The 24,114-nt window shown below is 45.5% G+C and overlaps 1 protein-coding gene and 1 pseudogene across 4 annotated transcripts in view; one reads left to right on the top strand and one right to left on the bottom strand.

Moving 5' to 3' along the window:
* The window catches only part of LOC133499229 (tetratricopeptide repeat protein 28-like), a 207,264-nt gene that overhangs the window by 124,979 nt on the left and 58,171 nt on the right, over positions 1-24,114 (bottom strand). Inside the window, exon 1 of one of the 4 annotated variants that reach the window (XM_061816989.1) lies at positions 13,500-14,642. The exons of the other annotated variants lie outside the window; for them this stretch is intronic. Coding sequence (XP_061672973.1) covers positions 13,500-13,526 — 27 coding nt within the window. The 5' untranslated portion in view covers positions 13,527-14,642. Of the gene's footprint in view, positions 1-13,499; positions 14,643-24,114 lie in introns of those variants that run through there. 4 annotated transcript variants of the gene reach the window in all.
* LOC133500099 (5S ribosomal RNA) lies at positions 5,532-5,650 on the top strand (annotated as a pseudogene).

The raw sequence follows: 24,114 nt of genomic DNA, 5'->3' as shown, positions 1-24,114 counted from the left end.
CTGCGCAGGTACTGGAAACAGGACCTTGTGGTACCTCATTTTCTCAAAGGGGTGAGTTGTGAAGTCACAGTGTATGTGAAAATCCATCCATCCATTTTCTTTGCCGCTTATCCTCAGGAGGGACACGGGGAGTGCTGGAGCCTATCCCAGCTGTCAACGAGCAGGAGGCGTGGTACACCCTGAACCGGTTGCCAGCCGATCGCAGGGCACATGTAGACAAACAGTCACATTCACAATCACACCTAGGGGGAATTTAGAGTATCCAATTAATGTTGCATGTTTTTGGGATGTGGGAGGAAACCGGAGTGCCGGGAGGAAACCCACGTAGGCACGGGGACTGGGATCGAACCCAGATCCTCATAACTGTGAGGCCAACGCTTTACCAGCTGAACCACCTTGCCATCCAGTATGTGGGTGGGGTCACGGGGGAAGTAGCTTCAGCAGGGATATCCAGACTTCCCTTTCAGCAGCCACTTCTTCCAGTTCTTCCGGAGGGTTCCCGAGGCGTTCCCAAGCCAGCCGAGAGACATAGTCTCTCCAGCGTGTCCTGGGTCGTCCCTGGGGTCTCTTTCCGGTGGGACATGCCCGGAACAACCTCACCACGGAGTTCTGGATCAGATGCCCCAGCCACCTCATCCGGCTCCTCTCAATGCGGAGGAGCAGCGGCTCGACACTGAGCCCCGCCCGGATGACAGAGCTTCTCACCCTATCTCTAAGGGAGAGCCGGGACACCCTGCGGAGGAAACTCATTTCGTAAATAAAATATGAAATTGAAATTGAAAGCTAGTTTGGGTGTAAATGCAGCTGAGTACACTGGAAGGTTTTCGTACCTTTTGCATTTTGACTTTGACAGCTTGGGGTTAAAAAAAAACATAGAGCAGAAAAGATACAATCAGCCAATCATTAGCTAACTATATATATTATATATATAAGTGTGAATTTCACAAACAGAAACACAACGTGTAGCTGTCGATCGCTTTTGGACAGCGCAGAATGTTGCGGCCGAAGCCTTTCGATTGCTCAGACATCTGTTCAAACTCCTGAACAACGGCTTTGGGAAGGCGAGACCAGCGGGTAGAGGAGGTGGTGGGTGGGCAGCTGTGACGAATATCAGATCCTGCGAACACCCCCCCAAACCCCCCCCCCCGCCCGCCCACCGCCCACCCCCGCCACCACCCCCGGCCCTCTCAAGGGAGCAGTTACATTTTCCTTTGATGGTAACAGCAAAATCACCATCTGTAATTTGATTACACAAAGATAGATGGAATGAGGGAGAAGGGAAAAAAAACCTTAATTAAGCCAAACCATATTCTAATCAGGTTTTATAAGGATCAGGATCTTCTCAAAAAAAAAAAAAAAAAAAAAAAAAAACCTTCTGGGACTCAGGGGTACTTAAACAAGATCATTTGATGCCAATTTCCCTAACAGGAAAGCACTTCAATAGGCGCTCTGATTGAGACAATGAAGCATGTGCATCGATGGCTCATGCCAAAAACGGAGGTCGCCCAATGAATACAAGAGCAAAGGCGAAACGTTTGTTTCCTGAGAGGAAAACTACCATTAGACTCGTTTTCTTTGCGGCAAAAGCACGCAAACGTCCACAGTCCCGTCTGTGCGGAAACGACGGCTGGACAAAAACGTCCACGTGCTCGTCGTCATTAGCGGGCGAGTCGACGCGATATTCCCAAGGCTGACGACCACGCGTCACACGTACAACAAACACAGCAACAAAGAGCCACATCTGAAGTCATCTTGCATTTTTTTTCCATTCCGCGTGATTATTCCTGATGAGCAAATATCGTACTTGATGAGCGCAATCTTGTAGTGAGCCATCACACTGCTAGCGCCATCATGCAGTTCTTCTCTGATTAGAACGTTTAAAATTGGCCATTTACTTTTTATTTCCCGGAGGTACGACATTTTTATAATTGCCTTTGTACGCCACGATGATGCATTTGAAATAATACTGAAGTTTTAGACAGCCAGCTCTAATTTAAGAGGCTTTCACAACAATGTGGGGCATTTACCGCCATTTTCAAATAATAAAGAGTAAACGTTTCAATTAGGCTAAAACAAAGGGTCAGTGCAGGTGGTCACAGTGTAGGCTGAAATGAGCGTCTCCAGGGAAGAAGCTTAAAACTCGCTGACGACACTTTAGGGCACAGGTGTCAAACTCAAGGCCCAGGGGCCAGATCCGGCCCGCCGCATGATTTTATGTCGCAAGCAAAGGCAAATCACGTATATCAACTTCCATGATTATTGTGGCAATTTGTACCAAAATTTTCAAAGTGTCACATCACAAATGATGAAGTTGAGATATTGCAAGCATTTTTGCGTGACCAAATATAAGCAATAGTTGAAAAACATATTGTGCTTGGTTTCTGATTCCAAAACTAGCGTGTAATGTGTAAATATGATGAGGAGAAAGATTTTCATGGCTTCACAGTCATAACGGGGTCGGTACCTGTCAACTTTTCGGAGCGCCAACCTGTATAAACTACCAAAAAAATCCTTATAGAGCAAAAAAATCATTGTAACATACCGAAGCTAATTATATGTCAAAATAACAGAATGAATTTTATTGTAGATCTCCATAATGATCATATCTGAAGTTAACGTCTAATTATCAAACTCTATTTAGTGGCATTAATGTGTTCAGAATTGTATTTGTGTGTAACTTTCTTCACCAACTCTAAATCGGGGATTTTCAGAATCCATATGATTTGTGATATACGGCCGTATACGTAAGATTCAACACAAAATCCGTATGAACTATGGCTAAACCGTACGAGTTGACAGGTATGGGGGTCTGAGGGAAATCGTAACTACATTGTAGCCCGCGACAAAATTGAGTTTGACACCCCTGCTTTAGGAGGTGTCAATAAGAGTGTTATCAGCCAAATATGAAGAAATGTGGCTTTACTTACAATTACGTCACTGTTCCTGGAAATTTAATGGAGTCTGCGGGACTCCATCTGTTTTCTGAGCTGCTTATCCTCACGAGGGTTGCGGGAGAGCCAGAGCATTTTCCGGCTATCATCGGGCAGGACGCGGGGTACTCCCTGAACTGGTTGCCAGCCAATCGCAGGGCACATGGGGCCAGACAACAGTCGCACTCACAATCACACCGAGGGAAATTTAAAGTCTGCAATCAATGTTACAATTTTTTGGGACGTGGGAGGAAATCGGAGTGCCCGTAGAAAACCCAGACCATGCAAACTCCACACGGGAACTCCGGTCCTCAGAACTATGAGTTCGTGAATGGAAAATGACAAATTGTTATGATCCTCTCCTGCCGTTTCACTGCGAGTAGCGCGGCGGCCAACTCAGCTCCCGTGGGGGCTCCCGAGCATATGCGCTTCAGAGGCGCCACCGTCATGGCTGCCTCCACCTGCGATGCCGCCGGCGCTTGCAGCACAGCGTCGGAATGAAGCGGAAGCCGCGGAATAGCACGGATGGAAGATGAGAAAGTGAGGGAAAGCCATGTGAGTAGGTGCATGTGTGTAACAGCTTAAAATAAGCACGTTATAATGAATGAAAATCCAGAGGAGCTTTAGGAGCACAATAATAAGATGTGGGTGTTCATTACAAAGTTCTGCATAATACCGTCCCTTTTCGTCTGGACTGCAACAAAATCGTCATTTTCCAAAGTTTGAACTGTTTCATATTCCTGATGAGGCTGTATACAGTCCTACTCGGATGGAGAAAAAAAAAAAAGCCCAAATCATTTTATCACACAGTCCCATGGTCGAAGTCTTTGGGTTCATCCAATCAGCGACAACCTCTGCTACTCGTTTGAGAACCAAACCAACGCTGATTACAAACCTGCCAACAAATTCTACAAACAACAACCAACACCGCTCACAATCATATTCTCAGTGCGCCATAGAAACAACAATTTTTACTGTTGATTAATGGAGGAGCTTCCCTCACTCCTCTTTTTCCTCCTCTTCCTTTTTTACACTGCATTTCTTCCGGGCACTCTGGTTTCCTCCCACATCCCAAAAAAATGCAACATTAATTGGAGGCTCTAAATTGCCCTGAGGTGTGATTGTGAGTGCGGGTGTTTGTCTCAATGTGCCCTGCGATTGGCTGGCAACAGACGTAATATTGAAAACATGTGCTCCAAATTGTAAATTGGGAAGGCAATTTGACATCTGAAGCATTTATTTGACCCAAATTATGTTATTTTGTTCCACAGAGTGATTATGTATCCCTTATTATTCTCTCCTTGGTTGAACTGAGTGCATGCCACAGAAGTATAGACCACCACTGAACAGGTTCTGGTTCTGTTTGGCATGACTTTGTCACGATTCCCAGACAGGTGGTGAAGGCAACAAACGTTACATTTTGGCACTAAACGCAGACGTTTCTTCCATTTATGTCGCGTGACATGTCACCGCTGAACCGAGTCTCGGCCAGCCGAACACTTAACAAGCCGTCGAGTCTCCAGATTTCAAAACGGTAATTTGAGCACTTTCCAAATTGCTGGGGAATATGTGCTCATATCTGGTCTCTGACCCCATATCACAAGAACAAAGACCAAGGAAGAAGCATGGAGCAGGGAAACCTTGGACTCAAATATAGATGGTACAGTATTTCAGCTTCTCAGATGGATGATAACATTGCGCTTGTCATCGATCACAAACTATCTGGCATCATGATATTTGTCACTTGTCAACACCACCATTTTCCACGACGCTTCAAGACAAACACAAAGAAAAGGACATCTTCAGATGCAGCGGCTCAGCAAAAGAAGGTACATTTTGTAAATATTAGCATCTTTTTCACATTTGCACGTGTAGCTAAATGCAAAGCAGAAGATGGGAGTAATGTAGCCCTTGAGGATAAACTCACGGCCCCAAATGCAGGCTGCAGAAAAAGAAAAAAAAAAAAAAAAACTCCATCTCTATTAGAGGTTTAAAAAAAATATAAAGGGCAGCATTGCACTTTAGCTATGAGAAAAAAACTCACACACGGGCATTTATTCATTTATTTATTGTAGACGGACACGATGTTGGGCCAATGATAAACTCTGCCAAAAACAAGTAGCGATTATGACTTTTAAGACGCTGTTCCATGTGCAATGTAAACATAACACGATATGGATGAGTGAGCTGAGTGGTAACTCGCATCTTTTGACTTAAAATGGAAAATGCTAGCACACTAAAGATGATTGTGATTGCTAACAATTTAGCATTTGACAGTTTTTCATCTGAAATTCTGTACACTAAATTTAGACTGCAGTCCATTCCTCAAAAATAAGTGTAAAACAAGTTAGTTATTTAAAAAAAAAAAGTAGCCCTGGCAGGAATGATAACGGACCCACACATTTCTGGCACAACAGTCCGATGATGTAAGAGTTTCCTACTACAACTACTGGGACAACTTCTGACAGAAAAATAACATCTGTCATCAAAAATGTGATAACCTATGATTATCTCATGGGTATATTGAGTAGTTCAGTGCTCGTACTTTTTGAGGCCGAAATGGCATTCAAAGTTTTTAGTTTTCAAGAAACAAAAAGATGAGCTTACGGCCACGCTAACCCGAGAACGCCCGATCTCGTCAGATCTCGGAAGCTAAGCGTCTTTGGCCCTGGTTAGTAATTGGATGGGAGACCGCTTGGGAATACCAGATGCTGTGAGCTTCTCTCCCTGGGTAAAATGCAGAGGGGTTGTGTCAGATTGGCATCCGGCGTGAAACTGCCAAACAAATATGCGTTCATCTGAGATGACACGGGACAAGCCGAAAGGAAAAGAAGAAGAAGAGACCAAAAAAATTGCGCCTCCAGCAAACACTGCAGTGTGCCGCGATGTTCAGCGTCACCTCAGTTTGGAGTTCTAACACGTTTCCCATATTGTCACAAACTGAAGTTACCAAGTTACCGTGGTTAACCTTACGCCCAGTGCATTGAATCCATTGTTGAGTCCTACCCTTTTTTTTTTTTTTTGAATCAGACTAATCAGAATGCGAGTGAGTTCTTCAATCTTCATCACTTCAACTGTCTCGGCCTGATTGTCAATCACAGTCTGTCTATCTGCCTCGTTAGGAGGAGTGGAATCCGGAATCTCCCGTGGGAAACAAACCCACTGAGAATACGGAAGGGTACATGGCCCATATAGCGTTCACAGGCAAAAACACCGGTGCCGTATCACAAACCCAAACTTGGTTGAAAGAAAAGATCTGCGCAACACAGACAGAGAAGACTACTTTAGACTTTTTTTTTTTTTTTTTTTTGTCTGCGGGATTTTATAGCAAGAAGTTGGAGGGGCGGGGGGGCGAGGACGAGCCACTCTGGCATGACAAGTAAGGCAAAGCAGCTCCAGATCAGACAGGGCGGGTACTCGAAAAGTAAAACAAATTTCTCCAGGCTGGGTTGTTTCAGTGACCCAATGACATCCTGCGTGAGGCCAGAGTGTGTCTCTTTCACTGTCTGACTGCAGAACAACATTTTTTAACTGTTCCTTCCAGACTCAAAGGGATTTTCGCTTTTATCTCGCACTGTCTAAGACAATCTAGCAGGCCAATCTGACGCTTGCTTCTTCATCTTCACTACATAGTTTTAACCTCATCAAGTGCAAGAAATTCCAGCTGCTGGATGTTGACCACGCAGGTGCCAGCTTAGCAAAGTAATTTCTCACTGCTACGCGTGGTTAAACGTCGCTTTGTGGGGGTGGGGGGGGGGTGGGGGTCATACTCGTACAAAATTAAGCTTTTCAAAAAAGGGCTTAAGAATCTTCTCTGCGACAAAAGAAGTGACGGCATTAGCGGCCGTCAGTTGGTAGCGGGGCGGTATTAGCGGCGCTTTTCCCGTCTCGACTGTCGTATAGAGCGTTCTCGCTGTCTGTCACAACATCCAGACAGCTGCAAGGCCCCGAAGACTGAGCCCATTCTGCGCCCGCCAACTGGACCGACTCCAGTAGGAGTTAGAAAGGAATGTGGGACTGAGGCTCTGGCAACTCTGCACTGATAGGGAAGACTGTGTGAGTTTTCAAGAAGCACGATGAAGGGATACGTCTCGAGTGCCACCGGCGGCAAAACCCAAACCAACTTGCGCATGAACTTCTGCCACTCGCCAGTACGTGCAAGGCTGAGTTCATACCGCAGGAGCTTAACCAGTGAAAGGAATCACATGGAAGTCAGTTCCACCTCAGAGACCGAGGAAATGTTTTCCTATTGATGTGGTCCATCAAGTCAGGTCTCTCTCTCTCTCTCTTTTTTTTCTTTTTTTTTTTTTTTTTAATTCCCCCACTGGAGACTCGCGGAGGCAGGCACCTCCTGAGCAGCTGACCACACCCGTGGAACAATGACCTCGATCAACTCAAACATAGCGGCGTTTCCTCTAACAGGGGCGCTGGAGGGTAAAAAGAACACCGAGGTAAATCAGAAATGTGTGCTCTCGGGCTTGGAGGAGCGCATGGAAATAGAGTGTTCCACAAATAAAATCCTTTTTTTTTTTTTTTTTTTTTAACTCCACGCGATCCAAAATTCCATCTCACGCACATTTTGCGAGATACCGTTCCAAAGAATGAGGATTAATGAGAGCAGGATGGCTCAAGTCACAATTGCATCTATTGTTTCTGCTGGTGTATTTTGACACCGGCCTCTCTGGAGTTAGCTAACCTGGCAAAAACCCGCATTTTAACTAATGCGCATTGGCCTGGATTCAAGGCAGCTCTTCTCGCTGTCTTCCATCACTGTCCAGTTTTCCCAAAGGGGAGAAATGGACTCGGGATGAACGGCCCCACCAGTCCGGCACCGACATTCGAGATGGATTGCTGAGTCGCCGTTGCCTCTTGCTTACCTGGCCCGATCTCCACATCGCACCACGACATTTTTACAGCCCGCGAGGCCAGGACCGTGTGGCCGGATCCCATTCTTCTTGACATGCTGATCCATAAATACTCTGCACTATTAAAAAAAAAAAAAACAGGTGCTACCAATCCCAATCATAAATGATGCCTGTCGCATTACTTTCATGCTTCTCACTCTTAAACTCTCAATCAATATCTTATACGGCATCTTTTCCAAACCCTGCAACTCGAACTGTGGAATCCAGAAATGCATATCTACAGCTTTGCTGCGGAGAAATCTCTTCAATCTTCAACGCTCGCATCAAACCTCCTGTTCCGTGCTTCCCACATTTCTCTCAGTCTCAATTCCTAAAGTTACCGCGTGAACTGGCGATTCCCGACACGGACACCAAAGCATTTCCGCATTAGCATAAATCTGACCTATTTTTCGCCAGCCACATCTCTTCAGAACATCCTGACCCTGAAATCCGGGAAATTAATGTACTTCGGTCTGTCGCTGTCGGCGTTGTACTCCCAGGAGCTCCTTCTGTGTCCGTTTTTCCCTGCGCCGCTTCCGTTGCTGCTTTTCAGAACGTGCGAGGAAAAGTTCACGAGCCAACCTTGACGGGTGCCACGTGGGATCATTGGAGAAAAGCGTTTGCCTGAAAGGTGCCGCACTGGAAATCTTGCAGATTGTAATTTATGTCACGTTATGATATGTTCGGTGGTTCTCGGAGTGGCTCGATCCACCGCATCCTGAACGTCATGTGACCAAAACCCGAAAATAAGATAGGGGGGCTTCCTGTTTACATCGCAAAAATTACGAACCAGATAACGGGTTGGGCAGCACGGTGCGTCAGTGGTAGAGCGTTGGCCTCACAGTTCTGAGGTCCCGGGTTCAATCCCGGCCCGCCTGAGTGGAGTTTGCATGTTCTCCCCGTTCCTGCGTGGGTTTCCTCCCACATCCCCAAAACATGCAACATTACATTCTAAATTGCCCCTAGGTTTGATTATGAGTGTGGCTGTTTGTCTCTTTGTGCCCTGCAATTGGCTGGAGACCAGTTCAGGGTGTACCCCACCTCCTGCCTGTTGACAGCTGGGATAGGCTCCAGCACTCCCCCCAACCCTTGTGAGGATAAGCGGCGAAGAAAACGGATGGATGGATGGATGGATGGATGGATAACGGGTTGATGACATGATTGTTTCAACCCAAAAAAAAAAAGTCTTTACGGTTTCTGTCTTCAGCAAAACTAAAATTAATTACACAAATACAACACGAAGGAACCCTAAACCTCAAATATTGTCATCTTTGGTGACAACACCACTCCCAACCTGTTTTGCAAACGTGTGTACTCGATAACTTTGGTATCCAATCGTTTATTTCAAGGTAATTTCTTACCTGATAGAATAATTTATTTAGGGTACATAAACATAAAAGCAATGGACGCCAATTGTATTCCAGCAATGGACGTCGATTCTATTCCAAGTTCCACGAAACTGAAAGAGAATTGATTATGAACTGTTTCACACCTACAAACCGGGTGAGGTGGGTGAGGCAACCATATCTGTGTTGGGGTGTTATATTGCATACCAAAAAGCAATGTATCATTTTGGTAGATAGAGCTTCTGTATCTATAAATGACTTTTGCCGACAACGTTACCCCCTTACTACCGCCTCGCTTCCTCTCTGGATGTTTTTCCACGACTGTTGTCGCTATTCCTAAAGTGATTTGGCGCCACTGGCCGTGGGAACATCCCAGAGATCTGCGAAGCGCTACGGGGAGAGATCATCCTTTTTTTTTTTTTTTTGCTGCGCCACAGAGCTCGTAAATAATTTGGAAGCGTCTGTCCTCGGAAACGTGGGCGTGGCACGCAGTCACATTCAGGTGAGGAGGATTCGGATCGCCGTTTAGGCAAGTCCGTTTCTCCAGACCATTAACACGGTTCAACCAAAAATTGCTTTAAAAAAAACACATACACAATTTGAACATGCCCCAGATTACACTGACCAGAGTTCTGTTCACAGAAAAAAAAAATGATTTGCAGGGAACTACTAATCAACGTATCTTCAGGGTTCCCCCAGTAAGAATAGGCAAGCGCAATGATCAGCCACACGAGTCGCTCACTTTCCTTCGTGCCATCTAATCAAGATACGTTGAGCTGCTAACCGGCATCTCGCACTCTTTTCTAGTCGAAACCTGACCCGGGCAGATGCTATCAGCTCCTCTCATTGATTTGAGGGTAGCGTACTTCCATCCCCGCAGTTGGCGTCCATTCATATGCGCCCACAACAGCGTGCGATGGCCACCGTGACAAACTTGAGGCTCGCTTGGCTACGCTCACCGGCGTTCACGCAAGAATATTCCAGTGCAGGCTGCTTATGGGTCACCCTTCAGCTGCCGAATTGAAACCACAAAGCACCACAAAGAAAGTATTGATTAACGCCGGGCAGACGGCAGAAACCAAACGTCGGCCTTTGCTCACAAACCTCAGAACACGATACAAAAATGATTCGTCCGCTGCGTTTAATCAACCAAATTGGAGGACAGTAATTCAAAAAAGGAATTGGACCAATTATCCTTTCAGAATATGTGACATCTCGTGTCTCCAACACATACCGTAATTTCCGGCCTATAAGCCATTAATTTTTTCACAACCCTGCGGCTTATTTTGTGCATTTTTTCTCACGGTCGCAAGGGGGCACTCGAGCGGAAAAGGTACGAGTGACGCCAGTGGAATATATGTGCCGAGAAAGTGACTTTTACCAGTATGTTGTTTTGTTGTTTTTTTTTTTACCGGCTCTGCTAGCGCTGTCCTAGCCTGTTGCTGGTGTGTTACTGCCATGTCTCAGTGATTTTTACCAGTATGTTTTTTTTTAACTAGCCCTGTTAGTGCCGCGGTAGCATTAGCGCAGCGCGACCGCATTGCTGTTGTGTTACTGCCACTTCTCAGTGATTTAGGTATGGTTTTTTTTTTTTTTTAACTAGCCCTGTTAGCGCTGTCCTACCACGTTTCTACTGTGTAGCTGCCACGGCTGTTTTTTTTTTTAACCAGCCCAGTTTTTTGCTAGCATGTTGTTGCTAAGCTAAGGTATTAACACTTTGAAAACTCTGTGTATCGCCTTTCTTTGTAATTATCTCGTCTTTCAATGTGGGTTTCAATGTGGGCACTTTTGTATGTACCAAATGGTATTTGCTTTACAAATACACTTGCACTCTGTAGGCCGGAAATTACGGTAATTTCCGATCCATTCGTGAGGTGAAGCGGGTCAGACAGAACGTTAGCATCCAAACGATGCGTGCGAGCGTCGCGTTTGAACCTCCTTCGCAATCCGGAGCCCCGTCGTTTATTCCGGCATCCTATTTCCAATTTCACGGATATCCCCGGAATAGAAGCGTGCTGTACGCAGGCGAGCCAACACGCCACCGCTGAGGCAATTTTGAAGACTGCCATTTTCTTTGTCTTCTTTCCAATGCGAGATGACGGCTCATCCAGTTGAGGCACATGACGCCGAAAAGATTTACAACTCGCCGCTAGAGCGGCACTGGCGTGACTCACTTTGTGCGCATCTGTAGATACACAAAAGGTCTAATTTAGCGCCGCAAAGACGACACGACAAGACAAATGGCTCTGTGGCCTGATGGACGGACTAAAGTGATTTAAACAGATGTTTTCTATTTTTTGCTCCGGGTCAAGGGACATTTTGTTCTTCGTTTGGAGGCAGCGCAGTGTGGCACTTGTAAAAACGATGTTTAGGGCTCGCTGACAAATTACAGAGTTTGATCTTTCTCGGGACATCTTCTTGTGTGTCCCGCAACACTGGATAAAAATAAAAAAACACAAAATACAAGTCGCAGATGTGCTTGCTTGTTCGTTACTTACTAATTCTTTGATTGATTCTGTGCACTTCAACTGTTTTATTGAAAATGTGCCTTATGTCTTCTTTTTTAACAATTGATGACAATAGGAGCATTAAACATCCTATTTCCTATTTCTTTTGAAGCCCCCCGGGCCAAAATTGCAAATCTTATGCAAAGACTTCCTGTCATGAACCTCCGATGCAGGGCTGGACCGAAATGCAGGACTCCGGGACGAGGACATGACGTTAGGCGTAGTTTTATTCAAGCTGAGGTAGCACACAAACACTGTGACGAGGATAGCTCGACACTACACTATTTTCAGTGGTGGAGATTTCTACTGTCAGTGAATACAACTCACAAACTAAGGCTACAATGAACTGGCAAATGCCAGTGACCAAAACTCCAACTCACCCCCTCTTGGCGGAAGTCCAGCCTGGCTCATGACACTTCCCTTTGTTACACGACTTTGTCAATTTTCAAGAGGGCTGCCGGAAAGTCATCCATCCATTGCTCGTGCGCCTCCCACCCCAACAGGTTCATTCCTCACCATCCCGCAAAAACACAAATGTAACAATAGTCCCTACCGATTATTTCCTCGGGTGTGTTTTCTCAGTCCATGTTTTTGAAATAGAATCTGCACATGAAGGGTGGACTTACTGATGTAATCATTAAAGGGGGCAGCTATCATTGCTTACGTGACACTTTTTGTTCTGAAAGAGGGTCGCGTAGTTGATTTTGGCAGATCTACCGCACAGCTGTGAAGTTCATTGTCTTACGCTGACATTTTCTGCTGATTATTGTACATTCGCCGCAAAAAAAAAAAACCAAAACTTTTGAATTAATCTTTCGGGGTGAGCTCATCCACGTGAATTGAGCGAGCGAGCAACCGAGCTGAATTCTTAGTTTGGGCGGTGTGGGCTACTGAATCGAAGCACATTGTGTCAACAATCATCACAGTTGTAAAAGTCGCAGCGAGCATCTGGTGCGAGGTATGACTGCTCAAAGGAACATCAGCTGCAGCATGTCTCAGCTATGTCAGTAAAATAAAATAAAATAAAATAGTTTGGAAACACAACTTAGCAAAAGATTCATGACGGCCCCTGCATTCACGTACGCTTTTTTTTTTCAATTTTGTGTTTCAATATTTTCCTAAAAAGCAGCTTTTTCTGTGAAAGTGAAACCTCCGTCCTCCACTGCTCGTCAGACAAGCGCCCCCTTCTGGCAGAAATCTACAAGCGCCATCTCGGCGCTTTCACATTTTTATACATTCCAGATGATTTGAGATACTTTCCTTGGAGTGTGCGCAAGGAAAGAATGCTCTGAGAGAACATTTTTCCTTACAAGCATTTAGCTCCTTTTCTTTTCTCTCTCTTTTTTGAAGTCTTTCAGTCGTGTGCAAGGGGAAAGCCGTAGCTCGTCCTACTTTTCACCATTTACATGAAAATCCAACATGTTGTCTTTGGCTCTGAAAACACTTGAGAATACAAAGTTGTTTTCAAAGGTGCAGCATATATCCTGCACTGACAACGAACTGCGGACTGACTACACATCTGTCCGCTGTTTGGTAAAATTGCTTCGTGGTCATTTGCTTCTATAAAGTCAGAAAAAGAAAAAGTTCTCTGAAAAACCTTTAACTTGAAGAGTGTTGCAAAACTAAGTCGTGGTTAAAGTTCCCCACTCTTCAGCATTTGGATATCAGGTTTATCAGGTCTGTGCCCCTTTTTCCAACTTAGTGACGTATTTATTGTACAGTATGTCCAGATTTGGCAAAACAATGTGTGTGGAGGGGGTGGGGGGTGAAAGGGGAAAGAAGGGGGGGGGGGGGGGAGAAAATAAAACTCACCTTCTTCCGGGGCTGCCATTTCATCATATTTGTAAACCAAAATGTGCCAGCATTAAGATATTACAGGAGAATGGAATGTCAGTTGGAGGCAATCCGGGGCGCAAGTCGTCATGCTGCCGCCGCCGCCGCCGCTTCACATGCTGCGACGCACGCCGGCGTGTGCCAGGCTCGATTTTTATGATTATTATTATTATTATTTTTTTTTTTTTTTTTTTTTTACTGAGGTACAGCCATTCGTGCACGGTTTAAATCCACACTCGTGCCCGCTGAAGAAATGGGAGCCACCGCGTCGGTGGTTGGCGTGCGTAAAAATCCGACGCAGCGATCGGCCGCGGATCCCCTCCCCTCGGCTCGGCTCGGCTCGGCTCGCCTCGCCTCGCGCAAGGTTCGATGCCTCCACGTCCGAGCCGGCCCGCGGAAAGACGGGGTTGAACTTTTTCAAAAACGTCCTCGCCGAAGTGCGCGTCGGACTGCGTCCTCGTCCCGGTGGTCCCCTCGAATCCAAAGGAAACGCGCGCGCAAAAAAAAAAAAAAAAAAGACGGGAGCGTGTCTCAAAATGTGGAAACATCCATCACAGTGTGAACATCCCTCTTTGCTTCTTCTTTTTTCCAGTGGCGAAGACACTTTTTCCCCGTAGAGAAACTGTTTCCCCCCCCCAAAAAAAAAACGAGTCCAAGCAAGACAAGAGGAGGGAGGGAGATTATTTTCAAGGGAGAGCAAGGAGGGGGGCGACAACCCCCCCCAAAAAAATCCCTGGAATTTGTGAGGAGCTGCGAGGATCAACTGAAACGTGCGAGAGCAACAAAAGTACTGCACTGGAGCTTTCTAATGATGAGGAGGAGGAGGAGGATGATGGTGATGATGATGATGATGACTTCCTTCCCTGCGCGCCTCGCTCACCGAGGAGGAGGCAGCAACCGCAGGGTCATAGCGCCGCCGGATCCCGCAGCGTGTTTCGCTGCCTTCGGTGCCACCAACGTCAAACTGCGAGTTGGACGAGGACGACCGACTGCACGGCGCTAGTTTGGATCAGCACCAACTCCATGGACTGTTTTGAAAGATTCCCGAAAGCTAAGCCACTGAAATGAAGTAAATCGCCATTCGTGCGTTCCAAGCCACCAATAAACTACCGCAATTTTTTTTTCCTCTCACATTTTTAACGAAGAAAAAAAAAAAAGATCTGTACTGTATTTTTTTTTTCTTAAAGGCAATAAAAGACAGTGGTTTTAGTCTAATTGGCTCTTTTCACATTTTCTCCCATGCTGGCGAAATATGGCTTTTGAACAATTGTGTTATTGTTCATGAAGTGCTTACAGGACTCGCCCAAACAATCACAGACGTCCTTGCAAATCCTCCTCCAAAGCGCACAGCACCAAATTTGAAACAGGTTTTGAAGTAAGTATATTCTTCCTAACACTGTAATTAATTAGTATGTAGGTTACTAGCAGTTACAGATTAGATAAAAACCACCAATATGCTAATAATCAAACAGTGGTAGAATATATTTGGCACTGTATTATTATTTATTAAGTACGCTTTAAATATTTACGGTTATTAAAGAAGAAAATAGCCAGCATTGTCATCTTGGTTAAAGTGCACAGCTATGAACGCACAGATAATTATCAGGGCAGCACGGTGAAGCAACTGGTTAGACTGTTGGCCTCAGGGGTCTGAGGATGGGGGTTCAAATCCTGGCCCCGCCTGTGTGGGGTTTGCATGTTCTCCCCGTGCCTGCGTGGGTTTTCTCCGGGGGCTCCAGTTTCCTCTCACATCCCAAAAAATATCCATTCATTGGAGAGTCTAAATTTCCCCTAAAAGTGTGACTGAGTGCGACTGTTGTCTGTTCAGGGTGCACCCCGCCTCCTGCCCGATGACAGCTGGGATCGGCTCCAGCACTCCCCGCGACCCTCATGAGGATAAGCGGCTCAGAAATTGGATGGATGAATAATTATCAGGCCGATTTGAGCAATTATGACATCATATCGACATATTCGCTAATCAGATAATTAACCGTTTCAAAGGGGAGACACTGCGCATGTTATTTGCAGTAAATGCTCTGCAGACAAGGAGGGGGAAAAAAAATATTGAGCTTCAACACAAATCTTATCAGCCACTGAAAATGCCTTCAACGCTGCTCCGGTGTTTTGAAAGCGTCAAAAGCCAAAAAGCCAAACGGGAACCATGAACTGGGGCTTCTTCCCATCGCCGCTGCATTTGAAAAGTACAAACGGGTTGCCAGAGACGAAACGATGGCTAAAGGCCTCTTTATACTCGTGCGTGCAGCTCTCCCAGTCGTAGTTTGCCTTTGTACTCAAGTCACGTGCACAGTTTTGAAAATGTGCTGCAGTTCTTCTCCATGTCAGAGGTGTCGCTACGGCTCCTACTGGCTAGGACGGGACCGGGTGGAGTTTCCTCAGCACTTTTGGGCCATTTCCGTCAGCCATTTTTTATTTCCCTCTCCATAAAAAGGAGCAAAGCAACAATAATGGCGGCCGTGGAACAGTGTCCGCTTCAACAAGTGGACCTAAATAAGCAGATGATGCTTTTAATTACGCTGCAAAAGCGATCAAGAAGGCGGCGACGCAAGTGCTACGTGGAGCCAAGAGGAACGCTGAGTACGTCATCGCAGCATGTGACTAAAATGGGCCAATCACGAGAGAGAAGTTCTGCGGCTTTCTCAGTGCAGCAACATTTTTAACGTGTGCAGAAAGTTATGTAAAAGCGGTGCGTGGGCCAACGCGTGCACAGGTTACGTGATGCAATGCGGGCGTTGTCGAGTATAAAAAAGAATCATATGACGTTATTGTGGAAATGACGCTTGGCGCCGACTATGTCGTTTGATATTCATGTTGTATTATTCACTTAACTGTGGACAGAGTTTACATTCGATAAGCTATTGAAAACAAAGTGTTTCCTTGGAAAAATAAAAATAAAAAAATGAATGTGCAATTCGAGAAATGTGGTTATGGAATTTGTTTTAATAGTGATGTCATATTTGGTTAAGGACAAATATTCTTTAAGTATTTCTTTCAACCAGGTGCCCATAAACTAAAGTTAAAGTGCCACAGTCATGAAATGCATGATTTTTAGTATGTTATTAATGAAAAAAAGGCAGCCGGAACGGACCCATCCATTTTTTTCACAGCACAACATGATTTTGATGTATATGGCTTTTTGTCACTCTCACCATACAAATCCTCAAAATTTTCGAGAAGAAGCAGGAAGTGACGTTAGCAGCAGTCGGCGGTCTCAGGCGGTCTCGTATGATTCTACTAGTTTTACCTGCAGGAAGGCAGCTCTTTGTTCCTTCATGTTAGCCAAAATGCCGGCTCGTTGTATTGCTAGATATTGTTTGAACACTATGGAGGATGGATTCATTTTTCATACTTTTCAAAAAGACCCGGTTGAGAAGGACAAGAGCTTCATGGGTTCCAAATGATAGGTAGGTGTGTATACAGCAACTAACAAAAAAATAATACTTTGGGGGGGGGGGGTAATCCTCACAGAATGTAAACAAAAGATCCGTGCACGTAAGTCAAGGGTGCTAAATGTGTCGATGTACCCGTCGGCGCCGAGCACGGCTTCGGCCAGGCTGGCCCATACATACTGTCTGGGAGTCTGTTGTGAGTTAGAAGTGATCCGGGTATCATCTAAATATGGCTCGAAACGATAGGGTAATATTGCCCCGGCCACTTCACTCAATTGTGAGATGTTCTCTTGTTTTGGAAAGAGCTTCCGTGTCCCATAGTAGGTGGCACAGCGTGTTTTCAATGGCGAATGTCGCAGTGTGACGTAATGAACAGGATGCAGGCAATGTGGCGACCACTCGGATGTCGAGTGAGACTTCTGCAACTTTGCGCATGGATGACGTGCTCTCCACTTATATTTATAATATATTTGTGTTATATGTATTTTTCATTACAATATCTATTTTAGAATGTTTATAAGCATGACACTTGAACTTTAAGGCAAAGCAAAAACAACAACAAAAATTTGCGGTTCGCAGTTAGTAGGAGTATCGGCTTGAAAACAACACATCGTGCATCCCTACGTTCTTGTTCTTTTAACTTGCATTTCGGACGATTGTCAATGACACGAACGTCACACGGGAAGTTTTCTGCATCCGTTCAACAAAGACAACGAAAATAAAAACCTAGGAAGGTTAAAGGCCACTTTATCTTCCCGCGGTGGACAACGCCCGCATTGCATCACGTGATCGATGCATTGCCTCCCGTAAGCACTTCTGCATAGCTTGCCCTGCTCACGTCAACAAAAAGTTGCTGTGTGGTGAAAGACGCTGCGCTTACTTCATCATCATCATCATCATCATCATCATCATCATCATCATCACACACACCAAGTATAAAAGAAGCCTTAACTCAATTTTAACTGCGCTAACAAGATGACGGCAATAACAACGCACTCTGCAACAATTGTGACTCGCAGCCTACTTACTTCTCCATTCATAGACTGCTGTCCTTGTTTTTTTGTCCGTTTTTTTGTGCAGTTAGATTGAACTGTTGCCACAAAAACCCCAAGGTTCATGAAGGATGCCGAGGCCTTGGATTCTTCAGACAACTACAGCCCTGTTTATGTCCCTATTTTTTTTCCTGCTTAGAGCAGCTGTCATAAGCAGTGCACAGCATAATATTTTACCTGCAGCCTTCCCGCATATACTATTGCAACCAAAAAAAAAATATTTGCATTCTGTTATGACTTGTCAAGACTGACAAAAACATCTGCAACTGCTTTGCACATGGCAGACTTTGTATAATTTCAACTAAATAATGATATTCTGCTGAGAAGAAAAAAAAAAAAAGCTCAGTGCAGTAACTGGAACGGTCCCCAAAGACAGCAACAAGCAAGCAATTATCGATGTGGAACGGTGTTTACCGCCGTAGACGAACGCCGTCGCCGCATACGTGACGGAATTAATACCGTAACAGGATTAAGGTTCATTCATGAGGTGTTATCGCAATGTAGCAGAAAGGCAAATGAAACGAGTGGTCGATACGCGACGGCAGTGTGGGGAGATTCGACCAAAAAAAAGCTTGTGATTTCAATTGCTTTAGGTAATGGACTCTACGGGGCCGGGAGTGCGGTCAATACGACGGGTCGCAGGGGTACAGGGTGCACGTCGGGGTCACTCGGATAACAAAAGAGCAGCCCGAGGACCGGCTGATCCGACATATGGCCGCACGGGCGATCTCCCGCCGCGCGCAGGGTGTCTGTCCACTTAGTAATCCGCATGGTTAAACACCCACAAAAGTCGGACGCTGCAGAAGGCACCCGAGCACAGCGGGAAAGCAGCCGCCGACCAACCCGACGCCATCTCCAATTTGTCGGGCTGCATTATAAATATCATCTCTACGCGCTCAATAAATAATCAAACGGAGCTGCCCGCTGGCGCTGCCACCCAAAGTTAACATTTATGGTCTCTTTCAAGCACGCCTGGACGTTGTAAAACAGGTAGCGCGGCTTTCATGAACGGCGCGTGTTTGATGATCAATCAGAGGCCACTTGTGTGCGCGAGCGGCGTCGGCGTGGATGGAGCCTGTCATCTGGCATCTCCATCCAGAAGTGGCTCGCTCTGCTTTTCCCATCAGAGACGCACAGGAAATCAGACGCGGGGCTACAGAGGGAAACAAAAAACCTCCTCTTTCACTAGACACCACTTGGAGCTGTTTGCAAAAAAACACACACAAAAAAAAACTTCACTGCTTCCTACTCTTGTTCTTGCCAAGCGCAAAAAAAAAAAATGTTTCCACTATGCACTGCGATTGAGGGTGGAGACACTAAGACGAGTCGCGGTTCGGATTGTGTTTCGACTGTCCAGGCGACTCGCAAACATCTGAACTCCGCTCAGACTACGTGATGACTGGAGCAAAATGACTGATATCGAAACACTGCTGATATGTACTGCATAGCCCAAAGTGATTTTCATTGCACCCACAATAAAATTGTCCCTATTATACCAGGCTTTGCATTAAATTGTTAGCTATATAAATACATCAGTACAAATCCGATGATCACATCGATTGAACTGAACAGCCAAGCATAAAGATGTTCTATTATAGTCGAATAATATAGAGCTCGTGCACCTACGTCACCGAAGTCACGTGACTGGCCATATTGACGGTCTAGCAAAGTATTGCTCAATGATAAATCGGTTGGAGACAACAACAAAAATATATCGTATAGCACGACGCCCAGAGTTTTGTCCGATACCGTTAAACATTTAGAAGGGGATAATAAATGAAGGTACGAGGAAAAATGAGAGACACTTGGCATAGAGGATCCACATTTAATGCCGAAGTCGATGTTTTCGCCGATAAGAGAGTTAACCCACAATGATATTCACGTCTGTTTTTCTTCGTGTAAAACTGAATTATTGCATGCAGAATATCTTTAGCAATGCATGTTGAAAGCTGAATGATGCTACCCAACAGTTTTAAGGTTCATGTTATGAAGTCTCCCATTTTTTAAATTCAGAATTAGCTTTTTGTGCACTGTATTGTCTGTGCTTTCATCTTCTATCAGGCGGCGCCAAGATGGAATTTTAACATTATACACCATCTCATCCTGTGCTTACAGTCATGCTACCCTGAGAGTCTTGTCAGATCTCGGAAGCTAAGCGGGTTTGTCCCTGGTTAGTACTTGGATGGGAGACCGCCTGGGAATACCTGGTGCTGTAAGCGTCTCTCCCCGGCTAAAATGCAGAGGAGTTGTGTCGGGAAGAGCCTCCGGCGTAAAACTGTGCCAAAAAAATATATGCGTTCATCTGAGATGACACGCTGTGGCGACCCCCTAACGGGACAAGCCGAAAGGAAAAGAAGAAGAAGTAGGGTTATCCCATCTCATCCTGTGCTTTCTACTTTGGCTTCAGACCAGACCTTTTTTACTCAAAAACGTTTCAACACTTTTTCTTCATTCTTATTCTTATTCTTATTCTTATTATTCACATACTACGACATTCATTAAATAAAGCAACAGCATTTCTTTTTTTTTTATTACTTTTACCATTATTATCTAGAGTAAACATAAGCAGCAAGTCTAACTCGTCTTTGCTCTACGTTGCCCAGACTGTGTTTCTAAATAAACCACAGTTGGGGGGCAGGTTTTGTAATTATGAGTGTACCCCTTTAAGAAAGGGAGGTGGGCGGTGTCAGGTAAACAAGGAAGTAGAATGTTTGGTATGCTGTGGCCGAGCAGCAGCTTGTTGGAGACCGCGTGCTGCCGTGTTTAAAAAAAAATAAATAAATGAAAAAATTTGGTTTTCATGTGCACTGCGTGTGCGCTACAAGTGCGCAATTGCGCAGGTGCGCAGCTAAGAGGGAACATTGATTGGGGAACATTGTGAGCAAGCTGAACACCTCCATTGTCACGCGTGCTCTTGAACGTGGCGGATGCATGGATGTAAACATGGCAGAGCGAAAGAGGCCTCCCGCTGCAATCAAGCGGCGGGCCGTAAAAACTTGCCTCAAGGACTCATTAGTTGTAATTGGCCATCAAAACAATGACAGGCATCAGTACACAGTCAGCAAATAGACGGTGAGCTCTCCTACTAAAAACCATCCCACCAGTCCTCAAGTCTTTACGCAGGAGCTCATTTACCAGCATGCAGCCTATGTCTGCATCTGCTTGCATGCTAATAGCCAACAAGATGTAAAACATGCAACATTCAGACGGTGCGGAGGGGAGAAAAAAAAATGTCATTCATACACAAATCTCTGCGATGAGACGAAAAGCACGGCAAAAAGCCCTCCTGATTGCTTTGAGGGTAATTGATTTTTTTTTTTTTTTTTTTTTTTGCACACACACGCTGACGTTTATGCTCCGACAGTGAAAAGTTGCTGCGCGTGGCGTGAGCACCCACTTACACAAAAAACACACACATTTCAAAGGAAACGCATTCACGCCAAAAGCACAACAACGTGACGAAACATGAACGCGTGCGGGCAAACGTCGCTCACGTTAATTGTACACAGATTAGGGAAAAACGCATTCAGACGAGCGCCTTGAAAAAAAAAAACTGCGAAATGCATTTCCAGAGGCCGACAGATTGCTTCCGTTGTGAGACTTGGCAGATGGATGAATCCGTTTTGGAAATGCTTTACAACGTTAAAATAATGGCTGTCGAACAGCAATGACACCCATGAAATTTCCCTCTCGTGTCATACATCAGTGAAACAAACAACTCGCACCCGCATCCATTCACCTCCTTTACGGCACTATAATTTTAGTGATGCCGTGTCACAATTTGGACAGGGCGAGATGTGTGCGTGCACGCGTGCGGGAGTCTTAGTCGGAGTCTGGTGCTGATTAAGTATCTGGAGCCTAAGGGGAATAACGAGAGCCTCTAATTAATGAGCCTGTGCATATCTCAGAGTCACAGGGTTCTATATCTGCAGAGCCGCACGCACACACACACACACGAACGCCGTGCGCTGTAAGAATATCTCGCCGCACGGTATTTTCGTCCGGCTGGGTGTGTGTAGCTGCGGTTGCGCTCTCAGATCCGCGTCCCCTCTAATAAGGATGGATGGGGCGAGATGCTAGAGAGCCCTGCTTTGAGAAGGTCACATGTACCGGCCACCCAACACGCCCCGAGCGGAGAAGGGGACCCGCACAGCATTTGAAATCTTATTTGCTGCCGAGTCGCGTCGGCGGGGGGACGCCGAGGCTTCGTCTGGCGGTGGGCAGTTGGGGGGGGGGGGGTGTCTTACAGTGGACGAAAGTGAAGGCAAAATAATCGATCGCTCACAATGGCAAGAATGCGACCGGTCTCATCTGGTGGCTTTGCGACAGTTTATCACATCGTCGTCGTCGTCAACAGATCAAAGACGGCCGCGGACAAAGTGCATCGTGTCAGGGATTGCGTGGAAACTGCAAAATGTGCCCGTGTGTCAGGCGTCTCCTTTGCGAGCGTGAACATCGTCACGTGGAGAATTTGCAAAATCGACCGAAAACATTTGCATACAACAGCGTACGACCACTCAGTTTTCAATTGAGGTGAGGGCAACGCTGATGCCGCCGATGGTGATTGAAAATCATACCACACTAAATGCTTGCACGTGTTACGGGCCTCAAGTTGTGCGGCTGCCGTCACAAAAGTTGAATTTTTTTTTTTCCCTTTGAACTGACCTCTCCGACCTCCCCTTCTTGGAAACCTGACAAGCAGAAGTGATGAGAAGGAGAGAGCCCGTTGCTACTTCTCCCTCGGAAAGCATATTCTTGCGTAAGAAGGGAGATTCCCGTCCCGTTTACGCGATCCCGGTCAACTTTTGGACGCCCCCATCACAGCAACACTTAAGCTAGTATATCACACTTAAGCTCCACATTTGTTTATATGACACACACATGCTCCCGTTTATAGAGGATATTGTTCAGTGCTTGGATGGAAAAGAGAATTTTTCTTAACCAACCGCTCATCCTTCACTAGAGTTGCGGGCATGCCAAAGCTTATCCTAGCTATCTTCTTCTCCCCCCCCTCCCCTCCCCCTCGTGTGTGTTCTGCTCGGCTGTTCGATCAAGCAGAATAAGAAATTGTAGTTTAAAGGAACACGGTATTCAAAAACTGTTAATGTCCAGCTGTGTGAACATATTTATTGCCTTCTGATCCACCAGAAGGCTTATTATTAGGCTTAAACAGAAGATTTAACAGCACTTTAATTTTTTTGTGCACTGTACCTCTTTCAAGCCTGATCACAAGATTCCTCACGAGGGGTGATAAAGACTTGATTATTTTCTTTTTATTCTTTAGTCCCATCCCGTAGCAATTCAATTATACTAATGAAGAAGAGTTCGCTTATCACCCCAAGTGACTAAATCCTGCGTTTGTGAGATGCAAATAAAAGGACTTGCTTTCATGACGTGTTTAAAAATTCCGCGGTCTTGGACCTGGATGAAAAAAAAAAAAAAAGCTCCCGGCATATTGTTTAAATCAGCCCGGCAGCTTAATCGGCGCTGAGGTTTGACGACAGCGGCGCTGCCGCGATCTCGTATGCGATGTGTGGTCCTACCCCGGTCTGCACGCAAAATTGCGAGATGCGACGCGACGCTGGATTCAAATGTGTTTTGTGTCAATTCGCCTCATTGGAGATAAAATCGAAACACACTCACACTTAAAAACCACACAAAAACCTGCTGCGGTGGCATCCGCCCATTTACAATCATTCATTTAGAAAACCTCAAAACCAAGCTCGAGCTGTTTTTTTTTTTCTTCTTCACTGACCTCTCTTTCCACCTTCTTCACCATTTTCATCCAGTCAAAAGTTTTTTTTCCTTATGTCTTCTTTGTCTCCTCCCCCCTCTTTCTCTCAAGTCACGCGTTAGCCTTAAACAGCCACGCACGCTCGCATATTCTCATTCAAGTCAGAGACGCCACAGCGTGGCAATCATAATAAGCACTTTACAGGCCTAAATGTATGACTGATGATGTGCAAATATTTAACTACAGTCAAGCTTCTGTGGCCTTTCCTTTTGTTAGGATAATTGTTTCACTACAAACGTAAGATCGAGCCGGTCACTTTGGATTTTGCTCCGACAGAACATTCCTACGTGGAGATCAGGCCGTAATACGTTAATGCTTCGGGCTTATTATGCCAGTGACGG

Source organism: Syngnathoides biaculeatus, chromosome 4 (genome assembly GCF_019802595.1).
Source record: "Syngnathoides biaculeatus isolate LvHL_M chromosome 4, ASM1980259v1, whole genome shotgun sequence".
Lineage (NCBI taxonomy): Eukaryota > Metazoa > Chordata > Actinopteri > Syngnathiformes > Syngnathidae > Syngnathoides > Syngnathoides biaculeatus.
Note: the sequence above shows the minus strand (reverse complement) of the source record. Positions and strands in the feature narration are given on the sequence as shown.